Here is a 20728-nt window from a genome sequence, read left to right on the forward strand (position 1 = left end):
GCTGCCAACCGAGCAGGATTCTCCAGTAGGCAATCAAGGTGGCAAAGGCTTGGGATTTGGCTCTGGCTGATCTGGCAGTGGGTTTGGCATTTCTCCACCCAAATCCAGAATCCTGGAAATGACCTTGAAGAAGGACGTCCATTACCTGACCAGCCTGGGGTAAGCCCCGAACATGTGGGTGTGGTTGGCTGAGCCTCCCTGGTACAGTTGGCATTTGTCCTCCACCTCTGGGAAGAACCTGTTCATTCAAGTTCTGGTTAGGTGCACTCTGTGCACCATCTTTAGCTGCGTTAGCCTCAGCCCTGCGTACACGGAGGTGAAGTTCGCCCTTTGCAGTGCTTCGATCCAGGGTCGTCCCCTTATCTCTATGCCTAGTTTTTCCTCTCATATTTTCCTTGTCTCGTCCAGTGGAGAGTGTACCTCCTCCAGCTGTCACCCATGCATACCCCGAGGTCACCTGCGTTCAGAAGTCTTTCTACGAGTGAGTGTCCTGGTATCTGGGGTACGTTGTTGTTTCTTTGCAGAGGAAGTTTTTGACATTAATGTATCTCAGGTCATTCCCTCTTGGTATTTGGATCCCCTCCGTGAATTCTCCCAGGGTCGCTACTCCTATCGTCTGTGTACATGTCCCTAACCGTCAGTGTCCCCTCATCCTGCTTCCACCTTTTGAAGGTGCTGTTCCTTATTGCAGGAGTGAACCTATGGTTATCGCACTTGCTGAACAATCCGGGGCTGCTCATAGCTACAGTAATAAATTTCTAACACATTCAAAGCAACATACATACACAGAGACCCGTTGTCTGTGAACAAGAGTCAAATGTTCAAGCTATGAGCCTTTTTTTGAATTGCCCAGAGCAATGGGGAGCCTCTGGTGTCTTTGGTTTTCTCCATCGTACTGCCTCAACCAATCAATGCCCTTTTCTCCTGTAATATAAATTATTGTGACCATCTGGAATTTGGTATTTTTGCATTTGGCCTGAAGATTGCAAGCTGAAAGCTTCATTTCAGAAAACCTAATTTCAAGAGTGCTTGATATTATTTCATGCTGCCCAAAAATGGAAACTGCATTTTATTTCCTATCATTAACAGTAGCTTCTTTGAAGTGATTAACAGCCTGAAAGAGAGAATTGAAATTACTGCTTCAAAAATCAATATTTGTCGATGGTTGGAACAAAGTGAAATGCCTTGTGCAGCACCTTCCATTAGTTTGTGCCGTTGATTTTGTTGGTGCTTAAAATGTATGACTCCTGGACATAGGTGCTGTGTAATGAGTCATCAATGAAAGACATATACACCCAGTGCCATTGAGTCTCCCACCCAAGGTTGAGGTATAGTTGTATGTTGCAACTGTTCAAAGGTAAACTTTCATAAACTGTCATGAACAATCAGATTGGAATTTTTCTGGGAAGGGCCGAGTGAATATTACACAGTGAAGTCTTATGGAGATGCAAAATGGTGTACAGTAATGACAATATCCAAATAATTTGCCACCTCTAACAACAAAATCTAAAAAGTTAACATTGTGGAAAGTTATGGGTTTGAAGGGTTTTTTTTGGTGCGAATCATGGTGCACTTTGTTTTTTGGGGGAGTAATTGACAACACCCACTGTAATTGCATAATTCCAGAGATTATTCCTGGAGCAAAGAATTAAAGCTGCCAACTGTACTGTCTAAGCATCAAGGTGGTATATGTACATGTGCACAGAAGACTTTAACTTTATGCTGCAGAGTTCACCATTCACCTATTCACCTTGTAAATCTTGAGGGATTAGGTGGATTGGCCATGCTAAATTTCACCTGTGTGCAGATTAGGTGGGGTTATGGGTTGGCGGGGAGTGGGTCTGCATAGTGTGTTCTTTCAGAGAGTTGGTGCAAACTCAATGGGTTGAAAAGCCGCCTCCTGCACTCGGAATTCTATGATTTTTTTATTTCAAAATTGCAGTTGTGCTGAAGTAGCAGTTTTGTGGTGTTTGCACAATTTAGGGTTAAGGTTGGATAAATTGCTTCACAGCAGGCTGATCCCATCGTATGGGCTGAATTTGAACCCACCATAGAGGTAAAAGACCAATACCTAATGCACTGTACCACCTAGATGTCAGTTTAAATGGAATTTATTTATATTTTGCCCAATAATTTAAAAAAATTAATATAAGAAAAACAAAATAAAATAAAAGGAACATTATCCAGAAATAATGAATTAAAATACTTGATTATAATATTTTGAAATTTCCCATGATTCTGCAGTGAATTGGTTAAATTGAACTGTGTAGCTATTAACTTGAGGCTTTTTAACCTACCCAGCCTAAACTCCAGATAGGCTTTAACATCGTTTTTTTAAATAAACATTCAGATATAGTTTAGCTTTCTGTCCAAAAATTAAAAAGTGGGGTTTAAAAATTCTCAACTATCGCATAACCTGTCACTTTTCATTGAGTTTTTGGTTGGTATATATCCCTTGCTTCAACTGATATTACCTTTATTGTTAGTGTGGGTGACTTTATCACATAAAATATGACTTCCTTGGTGGTGAAACAGAAATTGGCACAATATTAGCTCAAGATCTGCATAATACTGATAACAGAAAAGGGTGGGAAGAGAGAGAAAGATATCTTATTATTAACACTTGGGTCTTGTGCTTGATTTATGCATTGCCTATATTTATCCTACTAGTATACAATAGATTAAAACCTGCCTTTATCACCTCTTCATCAACAGCAGCACCAATATTCGCACCAGTGATAAAGTGTATCATTACCTGAATATTTTCTTGTAAATTGGAAACATAAATGTGAGGCCAGTGTTGCAAAGCTCCATGATTAGAAATGTCCCAACCTCCGTTGCAAAACGTTACACATACCTGTACAACCGTGTAAACATCTGGACCCCTCCGATATTGAAGGTTAAAACAAAATAAAATCCTCAGATATTTGTGCTTCAGGTTAGCGTGCATTGGAAATGGACAGATTCAGAAGAAGAAATAAGTTTGACCATGAATAATCTGGGTGCACTGGGATTTGTTCAAACCAAAAAAGTATCTAGACATGATCTCGGTAGATCTCCTCTGCCTTTTCAAACAAATAATGCATTGACTAAAAGTAATTAGGGGATCTAAATGTACACTATTGTATATTCCCGCAAAACACAAATAACTTGCTTCCATTAAAGACCACCGTACATGATTCCCTCTGGAGGCACTTAAAATGAGACTAGCTATTTCAGTAATCTTGCCACTTTACACATTTAATGAACCCTCCTTTAATGACGTGTTTGCTCTTGTCTTGGTCAGCTTTCACACTCGCTGGAATGTTAGAGCTTTCTTAAGAATGAATTCTCTTAGAGACAAGGGGAGTGATAGAGGTGTAACTGGAATTTGATCAGCCAAGCCTTTCCATTGAAGTGGTGGAAAGGAATGCAATCAAGTGCTTATGAGAAATGCTTGAACAGGGTTGTGTATAGTTTAACATGCCTGCAATTACAACAGTGATAAAATTGTCAGCCAACAGGAAGCAGCAGTGCTTCACGACTGAACCTAGCTCAGTAGTAACCACATTAATCGCACAATTTTTAAAAAAATATATAATTTTTATTGGAATTTTTTACAGAAAATATAAAATGTAACGACAAACAATGAAATGCAACAAAATAACCCATAATAACTATAACACCCCCAGACCGTATCGCCGCATGTATCCCATCCCCCACCCCCCCAACCCCAATGAACAACAAAAGAACATAAAAATAAATTTAAATTAAATAAACAGACATAGTCATCGTCGCCCCCCCCCCCCCCCCCCCCCCGGGTTGCTGCTGCTACTGTCCCCGTACCCTATCGTTGAGCCAGAAAGTCGAGAAAAGGTTGCCACCACCTAAAGAACCCTTGTACCGACCCTCTCAGGGCGAATTTGATCTTCTCTAGCTTAATGAAACCCGCCATGTCATTGATCCAGGTCTCCACGCTTGGGGGCCTCGCATCCTTCCATTGTAGCAAGATCCTTCGCCGGGCTACTAGGGACGCAAAGGCCAGCAAACCGGCCTCTTTCGCCTCCTGCACTCCCGGCTCCACCCCAACCCCAAAAATCGCGAGTCCCCATCCTGGTTTGACCCTGGATCCCACCACCCTCGACACCGTCCTCACCACCCCCTTCCAGAACTCCTCCAGCGCCGGGCATGCCCAGAACATATGGGCATGGTTCGCTGGACTCCCCGAGCACCTGACACACCTGTCTTCACCCCCAAAGAACCTACTCATCCTCGTCCCAGTCATGTGGGCCCGGTGTAGCACCTTGAATTGGATGAGGCTAAGCCGCGCACACGAGGAGGAAGAATTTACCCTCTCCAGGGCATCAGCCCATGTCCCGTCTTTGATCTGTTCCCCCAGTTTCCCCTCCCACTTCGTTTTCAGCTCCTCTACTGACGTCTCCTCCGCCTCCTGCATAACCTTGTAGCTATCAGATATCTTCCCCTCTCCGACCCAGACCCCCGAAAGCACCCTGTCGCTCACCCCCCTCGCGGGAAGCGACGGGAATCCCTCCACCTGCCGCCTAGCAAATGCCTTTACCTGCAGATACCTGAACATGTTCCCCGGGGGAGCCCAAATTTCTCCTCCAACTCCCCCAGGCTCGCAAACCTCCCGTCAATAAACAGGTCCCTCAGCTGTCTGATGCCCGCTCTGTGCCAACCCTGAAATCCCCCATCAATGTTCCCCGGGACGAACCTATGGTTCCCCCTTAACGGAGCCTCCATCGAGCCCCCCACTTCTCCCCTATGTCGCCTCCACTGCCCCCAAATCTTGAGGGTAGCCGCCACCACCGAACCTGTGGTATACCTCATAGGAGGGAGCGGCCACGGCGCCGATACCAGGACCCCCAGACTTGTATCTCCACAGGACGCCCTCTCCATCCGTTTCCATGCTGCCCCCTCCCCCTCCATTACCCACTTGCGCACCATCGACACATTGGCCGCCCAATAATACCCCGAGAGATTGGGTAACGCCAGCCCCCCCCCCATCTCTACCCCGCTCCAAGAAGACCCTCTTCACCCTCGGGGTCCCATGCGCCCAAACAAAGCTCATGATGCTGCTAGTCACCCTTCTAAAAAAAGCCCTAGGGATAAAGATGGGCAAACACTGAAAAAGGAACAAGAACCTCGGGAGAACTGTCATTTTGACGGACTGCACTCTACTCGCCAACGATAGCGGCACCATGTCCCACCTTTTAAATTCCTCCTCCATCTGTTCCACCAGCCTGGTAAAATTAAGCTTATGGAGAGTCCCCCAACTCCTGGCCACCTGCACCCCCAGGTATCTGAAACTCTTCACTGCCCTCTTAAATGGGAGTCTCCCAATTCCCTCCTCCTGATCACCCGGGTGTACTACAAATACCTCACTCTTGCCTAAATTTAACTTATAGCCCGAGAAGCCCCCAAATTCCGCTAACAGCTCCATCACCCCCGGCATTCACCCTTCTGGATCCGCCACATACAACAGCAGGTCGTCCGCATACAGCGATACACGATGTTCCTCCCCACCCCGCACCAGACCCCTCCATCTCCCTGACTCCCTCAACGCCATAGCCAAAGGTTCAATCGCCAGTGCAAAGAGCAAGGGGGACAGGGGACACCCCTGCCTGGTCCCACGGTAGAGCCTAAAGTACTCCGCTCTCCTTCCATTGGTCACTACACTTGCCATCGGAGCCGCGTAGAGCAGCCTCACCCATTTGATGAATCCCTCCCCGAATCCGAACCGCTCCAGCACCTCCCACAGGTACCCCCACTCAACTCTATCAAACGCTTTCTCCGCATCCAGCGCCACCACTATCTCTGCCTCCCCCTCCACTGCCGGCATCATAATAACATTTAGCAGTCTCCGCACATTCGTGTTGAGCTGCCGTCCCTTGACAAATCCTGTCTGATCCTCGTGTATCACCCCTGGCACACAGTCCTCTATCCTGGTGGCCAGGATCTTCGCCAGCAACTTAGCGTCAACATTGAGGAGCGAGATAGGCCTGTATGATCCACACTGCAAGGGGTCCTTATCCCGCTTTAGGATCAGAGAGATCAGTGCCCGCGACATCGTCGGGGGCAAAGCCCCCCCTCTCCCATGCCTCATTGAAGGCTTGCACCAACAGGGGGCCCACCAGATCCGCATACTTTTTATAAAATTCCACCGGGAACCCGTCCGGCCCCGGCGCCTTACCTGACTGCATTTGTCCAATCCCCCTGACTAGCTCCTCCAACTCTATCGGCGCCCCCAGCCCCTCTACCTTCTCCTCTTGAACCCTTGGGAACCATAGCCTGTTCATGAAGCTCTCCATCCCCCCTCTCCCCATCGGAGGTTCCGACCGGTACAGTTCCTCGTAGAAGTCCCTAAAGACCCCATTTACTTCTGTCCCCTTCTGCACTACATTCCCACCCCTATCTGTCACTCCATCAATTTCCCTAGCCGCATCTCGCCTGCGGAGCTGATGCGCCAACATCCTGCTCGCCTTCTCCCCATACTCGTATACCGCACCCTGCGCCCTCCCCCACTGTGCCTCCGCCTTTCTGGTGGTCAACAAGTCAAATTTGGCCTGCAAACTACGCCGTTCCCCCAGCAACCCCTCCTCCGGTGCCTCCGCGTATCTCCTGTCCACATCCAGGAGCTCCCCCACCAGTCTCTCCCTCTCATTCCTCTCCCTCCTTTCCCTATGGGCCCGGATGGAGATCAGCTCCCCCCGGATCACTGCTTTCAGAGCCTCCCAGACCATCCCCACCCGGACCTCCCCCGTGTCGTTGGTATCAAGATACCCCTCAATACTTCCCCGGACCCTCCTACACACCTCATCAGCCAGCAGCCCCACATCCAGGCGCCAGAGCGGGCGCTGGTCCCGCGCCTCCCCCATCTCCAGATCAATCCAGTGCGGAGCATGGTCTGAAATTGCTATGGCCGAATACTCTGCATCCTGCATCTTCGGGATCAATCCCCTGCTCAGGATGAAAAAATCTATTAGGGAATAGACCCTATGAGCATGGGAGAAAAAGGAATACTCCCACGCTCTCGGCCTCCCAAACCTCCAGGGATCCACCCCTCCCATCTGGTCCATAAACTCCCTCAGTACTTTGGCCGCCGCCGGTCTCCTACCCGTCCTTGAACTGGACCGGTCCAGTGGGGGATCCAGCACTGTTAAAGTCTCCCCCCATGATCAGGCCCCCTGCCTCCAGGTCCGGAATGCGGCCCAACAAGCGCCTCAAGAAGCCGGCATCATCCCAATTCGGGGCATGTACATTAACCAGCACCACCTTCTCTCCCTGCAGCCTACCCTTCACCATAATATATCTGCCCTCCTTGTCCGACACCACCTCCGCCGCCTCGAACGCCACCCTCTTCCCCACCAGAATCGCCACCCCCCGGTTCTTCGCGTCCAATCCTGAGTGAAAAACCCACCCACCCCTTTCTCAGACGAACCTGGTCCGCCACCTTCAAGTGAGTCTCCTGGAGCATAGCCACGTCCGCCTTCAGCCCCTTCAGGTGATAAATTACCCTAGTTCTCTTAACCAGCCCATTCAGCCCCCTCACATTCCAGGTAATCAGCCGGATCAGAGGGCAACCTGCCCCTCTTCCCCCGCCGGCTAGCCATAGCTTATCGACTGCTCTCCCCAGGCCAGCTCGCCCCGCCTGACCCGTTCCCCATGGCGATAACGCCTCTCCTCTACCCCCCCGGCCCACGCCAGCTCCTTCCTGACCATTCCAGCAGCAACCCGGTATCCCCCCCCCCCACCCCCCCCCAGGCTAGGACCCCTCCTAGCCGCAACGCACCCTCCATGGTACTTCCGTGAGTCAGCTGACTTCTGCTGACCCGGCAGCTCCTGCCAAAACCCACGTCCTCCCGGCATGGGGTCATCCCCCTCTTGCCACACCTCCTTGGCACCGCTTCAGCGTGGGAAAGAAAACCGGTAGAGGCCACGCCCCCACCTCCAGCTCCGCCCCCCCTGCCCCGCAGCGCGGACAACCAGAGGAAAGCCCGCGCTTTCACACTGCCACAGCCCACCCTTCTGACGCAGCTCTTCAAAATCCAGTTTCACCCCAACCCCCAGCCCCGTACAGAAGAGAACATATAAAGCACATGCCCCCAACGTTCCCCACATACCCCACACCCATACCCAACAGACAACCCCACCCGGAAACAGAGCAAAAATAAAACCAGCATAAAAAAAACACGTGTCAAAATTGAAGAACAGCAACAGCGAAAACAGCATCGGCCATAGTGTGTCCCCAGACCCTAGTTCGCCTCCTCCGGGGACTCGAAGTAGTGGTGCCGGTCCTTATATGTCACCCACAGACGCGCAGGCTGCAGCATTCCAAATCTGACCTGCTTGGCATGCAGCACCGCCTTCGTCCGGTTGAACCCGGCCCGCCGCTTTGCCACCTCCGCACTCCAGTCCTGGTAGATTCGCACTACCGGATTCTCCCACTTGCTGCTCCTCTCTTTCTTGGCCCAGCGCAGCACACACCCCCGGTCACTAAATCGATGGAACCGCACCAGCACCGCCCGCGGGGGTTCATTTGCCTTAGGCCTCCTTGCCAGTACTCTGTGAGCTCCCTCAAGCTCCAGGGGCAAATGGAAGGACCCCGCTCCCACCAACGAGCTCAACATCGTGGTCACGTACGACGGGAGATCCGACCCTTCCAGCCCCTCCGCCAGGCCCAGGATCCTCAAATTCTTTCGCCTTGTGCGAACGTCCAGCTCCTCCAAGCGGTCTTGCCACTTTTTGTGAAGTGCCTCGTGCAACTCCACTTTCCCCACGAGGACCATGGCCTCCTCTTTCTGCTCAAAGGCCTGCTGCTGCAACTCCCGAATGGACACCTCCTGAGCCGTCTGAGCCCCAAGCAGCTTGTTGGTAGTCGCATTCAGGGAGTCCAGCAACTCAGCCTTCAGCTCCGCAAAACAGCGCAGAAGAGAGGCCTGCTGCTCCTGCGCCCACTTCCACCAGTCCTCGTGTGTTCCGCCGGCCGCCATTTTGTCCTTCTTCCCCCGCTTTTCTTGGGGAGCTGCTGCAGCTTTTTCCTTTGGCCCACTCTGGGTGAGCACCATAAATTATGGGGAATGCTCCTCTAGACACCTTCCCCCACCGGGATTCGTCGAGACGGGGCCCTCAAATCGGCCCAAAAGTCCTTAAGTAGCGGGAGCTGCGGTGCGGCTTAGCCACAACTGCAAAGCCGATTTTCTGACCGCTCCACTCCTAGTCCAGGCCATCCACCGGTGGAGAATCTGAGAAGGAGTGTTCCCACCCGGGGAAAAGTCCAAACAGCACCACTACGAGCCCTTAAAAGAGCCCCAAAGTTCGAAAATAGTGGGAGCCACTGAACGTGCGGCTTAGCTCCGCAGCACCGCTACCGGAAGTCCGTCTCCGCTTCTTCAATGGCCTTGGTGAGATCTTTTCACAGTTCTTCCCTCTGCTGCTAGAATTCAGCTTTCATAAAGGCCCTCAGGTCAGCTTGAGACCTATAAGCTGGCCCTTCCCCAGCTTGCATGCTTGCAGAGGCTTTTGTTTGTTGCTGCTTCAGACAAATCTTGCACTGTTTCTGAGGGTCTGATAACCCAGAAACATCCTATTCCTGGAGGAAAATACTCCTTGAACCTTCACCCACGCCTTTTCATCGAAATTCCAACCCGTGCTGCCCAAAAAAGAGCTCTTTTCTGCAACCTTAGGCAGGAGCTGCCTCTGTGTGATCACTCACTCCATGATGCACACCGGAAGTCCCCCCTCTGTGTGATCACTCACTCCATGATGCACACCGGAAGTCCTCAATGGCACGATTTAACAGATAGAATGGGTATGGAGTCTGTTTTAATGCCAGAGTTACAAATCAGATTCCGCTTAAAGAATGTGCTCGTATTGCAGTCATCAATTTCACTATTGTTTCCCATGAATGAGCTCTTGCTCCCATTCCATACAGGTTACATAAGAGGTGTTTTTCGTTTAGAAACTAGTTTAGAACCAAATGTTAGCTACTCTAATTTAGTTTTAAACCATAATTTACTTACTGAACTGAGTGGCCTATTTCGAAGAATTAAATTGTATATGGATTTTAAAACACGCAGAAAGATTGCATCACAATTGGAATCCTGATTCCAGCCACAACTTCATTGAATTTATTGGGTTTGTTTTATAAATTTAGAGTACCCAATTCTTTTTTTCCAATTAAGGGGCAATTTAGCATGGCCAATCCACCTACTCTGCACATCTTTACCAGGCCCTCTGTGCTGTCTGCAGGGATGCTAACCACTGTGCCACCACGCCGCCCATGAATTTGTTAATTGCTTGGGCCCTGAGGCCTTTAAGGATAGTTCCAACCTTGTCATAGGTTTTATCAGCACAGAATTAACCACCACAGCCCTTTTTATGAAAAAACAATTTGTGTTGTCCCGCACATCTGTTCCTTCCCTAAGAGGACCACCAGTGCAGGAAAGAAACTGACATTTTTTATTTTTTATTTTTCAGTTTCTGGACATGGTGAGGCAGAAATGGTGAGTACTTTTAACTGAGATGGGGAATTGATTCTACGCAGCAGACTGCAAATGCTGCATAATTGGAATTAAATGTTTAAGGATATTGCTGTTTCTTTCCCCTTTATGGTCTTCTCTGCTTTATGTACCTCCTACTTTTCCCTGAGGCCACTGCTAGTGTTTCAGAGACTTGTTTGAGGGAGACTGATGAAGGTGTGATCAGTCTTCCTACAGTTGCCTAGCCTCTGCCCAATATTTCACTGCTGCAGTGCTGTGGCAGAGTAATATTGCAGATTAAGTTATGCTTCTGAATATTCATTTATAATCTAATTGTGCAGGATAATCTTAAATGACGCATTCCAGTGGGTGTAACACATCAGAGAGCTATCCTACTTCATTTCTTCACTTGAATATTTCTTTGAGAATTTCTTACTTGCCTACAGTGTCAATTTCAAATGGTTGCTGAAATTCATTAAGATACATTTTGTTGTATGAATAGAAAGGTGGGTAAATCGTAAATATGGGGCTGGTTTAGCTCACTGAGCTAAATCGCTGGCTTTTAAAGCAGACCAAGCAGGCCAGCAGCACGGTTCGATTCCCGTACCAGCCTCCCCGGATAGGCGCCGGAATGTGGCGACTAGGGGCTTTTCACAGTAACTTCATTGAAGCCTACTCGTGACAATAAGCGATTTTCATTTCATTTTCATTCATCGTTGCCAAGATCCCTACTTGATTAAGAATAGGATCAATTGCTTGTCCATACGGTGGTTGGACTTATACTGCCATATGTCTTACAAGCAAGGCTCTTCAGTTTCCTTGTGTCCTGAAGCGGTGTGGAGTACCTAGCTGGTATCTGTCAAACAAATCTGGAACTTCTTTATGATTGCTTTAATTGTGTAGGGTATACCCTCTTGAATTTCCTTAGTACCTGTGGACTTTTGAGCAGAGGTGGGTACAACTGTGGCTGGTAACTTTTTTTTGTGTAATTCAATTTACTGCCAATGAGTTGGGATCAATAGAGCACTCATTAGACCTCCAATTCCAGTATCTGATCCACACAAAGCATAGTTATGTCCGAGATCTACTAGAGGCCAGAGACAGTTACTATTTTGAAATGCAGGTGACAAAATTTAACGCTAACAGTCCATTTTCTCTTCAATAAGTAATTTTAGCCACACAGTCTGACAGCCAGCGATTAAGTGTTCCAATGTATGTTTTGTTGATAAGTCATTCTGAAACTTGTGCAAACTCATCTGGGATTACAGTCATGTTGTACTTGAGCAAAAGCCTGCCTGTGGGAATAGACTGTTTTTTTAAAACCCTGTGAAGTAGAACCCTTTTATCAGGAGCTTAAATTACAAGTAATATTCCACCATACTGGTAATTAGTTATATTGCACAGATTAAAATAGTTGCAACATAATTTCATCTTGTTTCCTAGGATGAAGATTCAGAGTTTAACCTAGCTACAGATTTTGAAATTGGCCATTTTTTCCGTGAACGGATAGTCCCTCGAGCGGTTCTGTATTTCACTGGAGAAGCTATAGATGATGATGAGGATGTGAGTACATTGCTAATTTGTGACCAGTTATTTTTCATAAGTTATCAGAAGAAAAGCAATGTGGCGCTCAAAGAAGAGTTGAGAACCTTTAAAGATCCCAGTGGGAATGAAACTATGGATGAACAGAAAGTAAAATGCTCTTGAGTACTTCCTTGAAGTATTTACTGGCCAAAACTTGCAGACTTGTGCAGAATTCAGGATCTCCATACAAATGAGATCACGATTGAAAAGATTCAACACACATCCTCTTTAATATATGGTTTCTATATCTCAGAATATTGAAGACAAATAGTTTGGTCAGTGTTTCTGTTAATAGTATAAATAAATTTGACTGTTGTGGAGATTACACAAGATTTGAAACATGCCAAGGTGTACTGTGAAAAGAACAAATGTGATTGTTGTAATTACAGACCTATTAATTGAAATTCAGTATGTTAAAATTAGGTGATAATATCTATAGATTTTAATAACTCCGAATCAAAATTGTTTTAAAAAAATAAATTTAGAGTACCCAATTCTTTTTTTTTTACAATTATGGGGCAATTTAATGTGGCCAATCCACCTACCCTGCACATCTTTGGATTGTTGGTGTAAGACCCACACAGACATGGAGAGAATGTGCAAACTCCACATGGACAGTGACCCGGGGCCGGGATCGAACCCGCGTCCTCGGCGCCGTGAATCAAAATGGCTTTTAATTAAAAGATCCTATCTGATGAAATTCCCTGACTTTTTGGAGGATGTATAAAATTGGCATGCGGTTTTCTATTTCCTTTTGCAAAAATACTTTGATAGAATTGCTCAGGACTGTTACTGAAATAGAAAAAGCTGAAAACAAAATGTAGGGAAGGAATTGGCGGAAGAAAGACGATACTAAGTGATTATTAGGGGACTGATGTCAGGATTGTGGTTTCGGGGGTGGGCAGAATACGAAATGATGTTCCGCAGGGTTCATTACTACAGGCATCATCTACCTTGATATAAAAGCTTCAGTTTGTTAATGAAGTCAAGGATGGATGGGGTTGTTGAGGAGAGAGGGCTTACCGGTTGTTGAGATGGACACAGTGGAGGTAGTAGAGATAGCCCAAGTATGTACTGGGGAAGAAACCCCCCCAAATAAGGATTACATAGCAGTCACCCACGAAGATCAAACTTTGGGCATTTGCTCTGTATTGGGAACCAAAGGGCAGCACGGTAGCATGGTGGTTAGCATAAATGCTTCACAGCTCCAGGGTCCCAGGTTCGATTCCCGGCTGGGTCACTGTCTGTGTGGAGTCTGCACGTCCTCCCCGTGTGTGCGTGGGTTTCCTCCAGGTGCTCCGGTTTCCTCCCACAGTCCAAAGATGTGCGGGTTAGGTGGATTGGCCATGCTAAATTGCCCGTAGTGTCCTAAAAAGTAAGGTTTAAGGGGGGGGTTGTTGGGTCACGGGTATAGGGTGGATACGTGGGTTTGAGTAGGGTGATCATTGCTCGGCACAACATCGAGGGCCGAAGGGCCTGTTCTGTGCTGTACTGTTCTATGTTCTAATGCAGTTTAAATCGCACACTACAGATGGTTCCAGCTGTCATACAGCAATAGTTATCCAGAAGAATTAAAACAACTTCTAGCTTCTGGGTAACTATAGCACTACAAATCCCCACTACACTCCCTATCTGACCTACCCGAGCCAACACACGTACACCACCCCCACCCATCTCTGACTGATTTTGACTATCTACCTCCTACCCGCATACCTTCTCCCAGGCTTACTTATCTACTGAGCTGCCCTTGAACGTAGGCCTTGAGAAACTGCTGGGCTGGAGTGATCTTCCCCAGCCTGAGTTGGAAGGTCATATGTGATGGGAGCGGCTTCAGTTTGAAGTAAGAAACTAGGGAGAGGAGTGACAATTGCTGCTTCTCCAGACGTTACAGGCCATGTCTCTGCACTGTTCGTAACCTGTTTCTAATGATCCCTGTTAGACTTTGGGTTCCATTCCAGTGCCATATTAATTCAATGAAAGCCATGGGCTGAAAGCTGATCCATAGCTTGGTCCGGCCAGAGTTGAAACAATTTTCTTCTTTATATTGGATAGTAGACAACAGCTTTATGATATTGACCCTATGATGGTTGAGAGAAGTGGTCAGATGTCATGGCAGTCACTTAAGAACTTACCAAAATGTTTGTGTAAACATCGAAACAAAGCATGAGTTTTCAGATTTATGTTTTCTGCTTGTTTCCTTTTGTGCTTCATCTTGGCTCTTTTGATTTTATTTCCCATTGCCTATGTATCCTTGTAATTAAAAACTGCCATTCCTCGAACTGGGGGGGGGGTCAACGACTCATAACCTCATAAAATTCACCTCATCTGTATCTTAAATGGGAGACCCTTATTTTTAAACTGTCCCCCCTAATTCTAGTCTCTCCCAAAAGGGGAATCATCCTTCCAGTAGCCACCCTGGCAAGTCCCCTCAGGATCTTGTATATTTCAATAAGATCATCTCATATTCTTCGAAACTTCAATGAATACAGGTCCAGCCTATCCAACCCTTTCTCGTAAGATACACTCTGGTTCTAGATATCAGTCAAGTAATCTTCATTTGAACTGCTTCTACCACATTTGCCCTTTCTTAAATAAGGCCAGCAAAACTCTACATGGTACTCTAGATGTGGTTTCACCGATCCCCTTTCCAGGTGTAGCAAATATTTCTGCTTTTATCTTCCATCACTTGCTTACTAATTATTTGTGATTCATGTACGAGGACACACTGATCCCTCTATTGTGAGGTTATCCACTTTGGAAAGAAGAATAGAAAAGAAAAACATTATTGAAATGGGGCAGACCTGCATTGCTGCAGTACAGAGGAATCTGGATGTTCTCCTACATTAATCACAAAAGGTTAACATGCAGGTATAGCAAATAATTCAGACGGCAACTGGTTGTTGACCTTTATTGCAGTGGTGGGGGTGTGTGAAAATGTCTTGCTGCAAGTGTAAGTTCATTTTTATAAGAAAAGCAGCTAGGCATATGTAATGACTGCAGCGTGCTAATGACATTTCTATCAGTCCTGCCACCTCATGTGCTGCTATTTCCTATTTCCTGTGCTCGCCCAAACATAAGCACATTGATATTGGTGAAAGTGCAGAGAATGGTTTCCTCCAATGTCAAGTCTTTAAATTGTAAATAGGAGTCCTTTTTATCAAAACAACAGGCAGTACACCACCTCATTCTATTTAGACTAGGATAACCAGACAAGATAATCATACTGCTTTTACAGTACTGGGATTCTACTCTCTTCAGTTTTCTTCTATTTCAGTTACCATTTTCCCAGCGATCACTCATTAGATGATGAGCCAGCCATGTAGCTGACAAGCGAGTTATTCAAAACTACATTAGATGATTACTTGAATGGAAACAATGTGCAATGGCATGGGGAAAAGGCAGGGGAATATGTCATGGTACTCATTTGGAGAGCCAGTGCAGGCACAATGGGCCAAATGGCCACCTCCTACGCTGCAGCAATTCTGTGACTCTGTAACCCGGTTACTGCTGCTGCCGACCTATTTCCCTACCGTTCTGCCAGGAAGTCCAGGAAAGGCTACCACCGCCTAAAGAACCCTTGCACCGACCCCCTCAGGGCGAATTTCACCTTCTCCAGCTTAATGAACCCCGCCATGTCATTGATCCAGGCCTCCATGCTTGGGGGCCTCGCATCCTTCCACTGAAGCCAAATCCTACGCCGGGCTACTAGGGACGCAAAGGCCAGAACACCGGCCTCTTTCGACTCCTGCACTCACGGCGCCACTGCTACCCCAAATATCACGAGTCCCCAGTCTGGCTCAACCCTGGATCTTACCACCCTCGACACCGTGCTTGCTACCCCCTTCCAAAAGTCCCCCAACGCTGGGCATGCCCAGAACATATGGGCATGGTTCGCTGGGCTCCCCGAGCACCTAGTACACCTATCTTCGCCCCCAAAGAACCTGCTCATCCTCATCCCGGTCATATGAGCCCTGTGCAGCACCTTGAACTGTATGAGGCTAAGCCTCGCACAAGAAGAGTAGGAGTTCACCCTTACCAGGGCATCCGCCCACGTCCCCTCCTCAATCTCCTCACCCAGCTCCTCTTCCCATTTACCCTTCAGCTCCTCCACTGAGGCCTCATCTACCTCCTGCATAACATGATACACGTCCAAAATCTTCCCTCCTCCAACCCACACCCCCGAGAGCACCCTGTCCCAAACCCCCCGCGGGGGCAACATAGGGAACCCCCCCACTTGCCACCTGGCAAACACCCTAACCTGCATGTACCTAAACATGTTCCCCGGGGGAGCCCAAACTTCCCCTCCAACTCACCCAGGCTTGCAAACCTCCCATCTACAAACAGGTCCCTCAACCTCCTAATACCTGCCCTGTGCCAGCTAAGAAACCCCCCATCGACACTCCCCGGGAAAACCGGTGGTTCCCCGTAACTGGGACAACGAGCCCCCCCACCTCCCCCCTATGCCGTCTCCATTGCCCCAAATTTTCACGGTAGCCACCACCACCGGGCTCGTAGTATACCTCGTTGGAGGGAGCGGCAACGGCGCCGGTACCAGCGCCTCCAGGCTCGTATTCATACAGGACGCCATCTCCATCATCTTCCATGCTGCCCCGTCCATTACCCACTTATGCACCATTGCTGCGTTGACAGCCCAGTAATACCCACACAAGTTGGACAGCGCCAGCCCCCCCCCCCCCCCCCCCCCCCCCTTATCCCTGCCCCGCTCCAAAAACACCCTTCTCACCCTCTGGGTCCCATGTACCCATACAGACCCCGTAATGCTCCTGTTGACCCTCCTAAAAAAGGCCTTCGGGATAAGGATGGGGAGGCACTGGAACAGGAACAAAAAGCTCGGGAGCACCGTCATCTTGACGGACTGCACCCTACCCGCCAGCGACAGCGGTAACATATCCCACCTTTTAAACTCTTCCTCCATTTGCTCCACCAGCCTTGAGGTTAAGCTTGTGCAGGGATCCCCAGCTCCTAGCCACCTGGACCGCCAGGTACCTAAAGCTCCTCCCTGCTTGCTTCAGTAGGAGCCTACCAATCCCCTCCTCCTGATCCCCCGGGTGCACAACGAACAGCTCGCTCTTACCCAGGTTGAGCTTATACCCAGAAAAGCCCCCAAATTCGCTGAGAATCCTCATCAACTCCAGCATTCCCCCCACCGGGTCAGCCACATACAGCAACAGGTCGTCCGCATAAAGCGACACTCTATGCTCCTCCAGTTCCCCGACTCCCTCAGCGCCATGGCCAGGGGCTCAATTGCCAATGCAAAGAGCAAGGGGGACAGGGGACATCCCTATCTCGTCACCCGGTGCAACTGAAAGTACTCCGACCTCCTCCTAATCGTGGCTACACTCGCCATCGGGGCCTCATAGAGCAGCCTCACCCAACGGACAAACCCCTCCCCAAATCCAAACCTTTCCAACACCTCTCACAAATACCCCCACTCAACCCTATCAAAGGCCTTCGCGTCTAATGCCACCACTATCTCCGCCTCCCCTTCCACAGCCGGCATCATAATGACATTTAGAAGCCTTCGTATGTTGGTATTCAACTGCCTTCCCTTTACAAACCCCGTCTGGTCCTCGTGAATGACCCCTGGCACGCAATTCTCTATCCTTGTAGCTAAGATCTTCGCCAACAGCTTGGCGTCTACATTTAGCAGCGAGATCGGCCTATATGACCCACACTGCAGGGGGTCCTTGTCCTGCTTAAGGATCAAGGAAATCAGCACCCGTGACATAGTTGGGGGCAACGCCCCCCCATCCCTTGCCTCGTTAAAGGTCCGAACCAACAGGGGGCCCAACAGGTCCGCATACATTTTATAAAATTCGGCCGGAAACCCATCCGGCGCCTTCCCCGACTGCATGCTGCCAATCCCAGTGACCAGCTCAATTGGCGCCACCAGTCCCTCCACCTGCCCCGCCTCCACCTTCGGAAATCGCAGCTTGTCCAAGAAGCACCCCACCCCCCCCCCCCCCCCCATTAACGTCTACCCCCTCCGCACCACCTTCCCATCTCTATCCTTCACTCCCCCAATCTCCCTGGCCGCGTCTCGCTTTCGGAGCTGGTGTGTCGGCATCCTACTCGACACAGTTACATTTACATACAGAACCCCCATCCCTGACCCTCAGTTTGAGTCCAATTTCTCGGCCTGCACAAAGGCCCACTCCTCCTCCGGGGACTCGAAATAATAGTGACGGTCCTTGTAGGTGACCCACAGACGCGCCGGCTGCAACATGCCAAACTTCACACTCTTTCTGTGGAGCACCGCCTTCGTCCGGTTGTACCCGGCCCTCCGCTTAGCCACCTCCGCATTCCAGTCCTGGTACATCCGCACCACCGTGTTCTCCCACTTGCTGCTCCGCTCCTTCTTGGCCCACCGAAGCATACACTCCCTGTCAGCGAACCGGTGGAACCGCACCAGCACCGCCCGCGGCGGCTCATTCGGCTTGGGCCTCCTGGCCAGTATTCTGTGGGCACCCTCCAGCTCCAGGGGCCCCGGAAGGACCCAGCTCCCATCAGCAAGTTCAACAAAACGACCACATAGGCCGCCAGGTCCGGCCCCTCCGTGAGGCCCAGGATCCGTAAATGCTTCCGCCTCGACCGGTTCTCCATCTCCTCGAACCGCTCCTGCCACTTTTTATGGAGTGCCTCGTGCATCTCCACCTTCCCCGCGAGGGCCACGGCCTCATCCTCTCTTTCGGAGGCTTGCTGCTGCAGCTCCCGGATTGCGGCCCCCTGGGCTGTCTGAATCTCCAGCAGCTTACCGGTGGTAGCCTTCAGCGACTCCAGCTCCACCTTAAGCTCCTGAAAGCAGCGCTGAAGAGTCTCCTGCTGCTCCTGCGCCCACTGCCTCCACTCCTCGAGGGCTCCGCCGGCCGCCATTTTGTTTTCCTTCCCCCGCTTTTCCAGAGGCGCTGCCACCGCTTTTCTGCTTGCCCAACTCCTGGTCCAGACCATAGAACCCTGGGGATCTACTGCAAACCCATTCCCACGTCGGGAATCATCAATCAAGCACCGCTGGGGCCCCTAAAAAGAGCCCAAAAGTCCGTTTCTAGCGGGAGCTGCCGAACGTGCGGCTTAGCGCCGCATAGCCGCAACCGGAAACTAATTAGCAGTTCTGACCGGTAAACTTTCAACAACATACTTCCCAACATATTGGTTTAATTTCTTAGATTGTAGTCTCATTGCTACCAGTAACAAACATACAATCTGTTTATATTTTAATACACTTCAGGCTTACAATAACAAATTGTTTGGAAGTAAGTTACATTTAACTCAGTATCATTGCACAGAAAGCAAGTTATTTTGTGCTGAAATTCCTCGTGAGCTTTAGTGTTTTGGAAAATGCAGAGCACATCCTTATGGTTTTAATCTCCATTTTATTAGAAGTTACACATAGAGTTTTGAACATCACTTTGTTTTCATTGTTTAGACTTGCATTAGAATTCATGAGACATTGCTGTTTTTTTTCAGTATGAGGTGGAAGAAGGAGAAGAAAGTGAAGAGGAGGTAAGAATTGTACAGCAACCAGTTATTTCTTTGGCATGTTGTAACTGCCAACCACCCTTTTTCTTTTCAGGAAAATGTTGAATTATTTATTTTGCCCTCAAAAGAAGACAACTTTTGGGGGGAAAGTGGAAAATTTCAGGTTGACTTTTAATCAAAGTCTCCCTTGATTGCGTTTTTCATTATTCTGGTGATTTTAAAAAGTGCTGTTTTTAGTACCAAGCTCCTTTTTCTGATTAACCTTGTTGTCTTACTGGAAGAAATATAAAGCTTATGTGGGTGTAAATGCTTCTGAACTCCCCAGAAGAAAGTTGGTGATGTAAATAGGCTTGACAGATTGTTCTATACTTTGCAAACAACTTGTTAGTGTTGGACAAAGAGCAGGTTTGCAGTTGATATGATTGTTCCCTGATGTTCTATGTGTTGTTTCCTGGCCCCAGTGAAGTTATAAAAGACTTGGTGTTGGGGCACTTCGGGACATTATAATGTTTAGTCAATGGAGTTTGACAAATCTATTGAGAGTTTTTTGAGGATGTAACTAACGTGGTAGATACAGGGGAACCAGTGGATGTAGCATATTTGGATTTTCAGAAGATATTTGATAGCGCAAGATTAGGACTCTTGGGATTTGGGGAAATATAACATGGATTGAGGATTAGTTAACAAACAGAAAACAGATGAAGTTCATTTTGAGGATAACAGGGTTACTAATGGAGAGTTGCAAATATTAGTGCTTAGGCCTCAGCTATTCAATTTCTGTGAATAACTTGGATGAGGGATTGTAAGGTGGGAAAGTAAGATGTGAGGAGGATGAAAAGATTGGAAAAGAATATAGCAGGTGGAGTATAGTGTCGACCAGTGTGAAATTGATCCCTTTGGTAATAAGACTGGAAAAGTAAAATTTATTTTAAAGGGTTATTAAAGTGGATATGGGGATTCTTGTACACAAATCACACAAAGTTAACACGCAAATAGAATAAGCAATTAGGAAAGCAAATTGTCGTTGGCCTTTAAAGCAATGGAATATAAAAGTACGGTGGTATTGATGCATTGATGGACTTTGGTAAGGGCACACCTGGAATAATGCTTACAGTTTTGATCTCTTTACCAAAGGAGGGAAATATTACTTTATTTCCCCAAATTGA

General features: G+C 48.3%; 1 protein-coding gene across 6 annotated transcripts in view; it reads left to right on the forward strand.

Moving 5' to 3' along the window:
* The window catches only part of nap1l4b (nucleosome assembly protein 1-like 4b), a 128808-nt gene that overhangs the window by 82738 nt on the left and 25342 nt on the right, over positions 1-20728 (forward strand). For all 6 annotated transcript variants that reach the window (XM_038807525.1, XM_038807528.1, XM_038807531.1 and 3 more), the window contains 3 exons: positions 10480-10505; positions 11925-12044; positions 19551-19586. In XM_038807525.1, coding sequence (XP_038663453.1) covers positions 10480-10505; positions 11925-12044; positions 19551-19586 — 182 coding nt within the window. The remainder of the gene's footprint in view (positions 1-10479; positions 10506-11924; positions 12045-19550; positions 19587-20728) is intronic.

This window comes from Scyliorhinus canicula, chromosome 9 (assembly GCF_902713615.1).
Source record: "Scyliorhinus canicula chromosome 9, sScyCan1.1, whole genome shotgun sequence".
Classification (NCBI taxonomy): domain Eukaryota; kingdom Metazoa; phylum Chordata; class Chondrichthyes; order Carcharhiniformes; family Scyliorhinidae; genus Scyliorhinus; species Scyliorhinus canicula.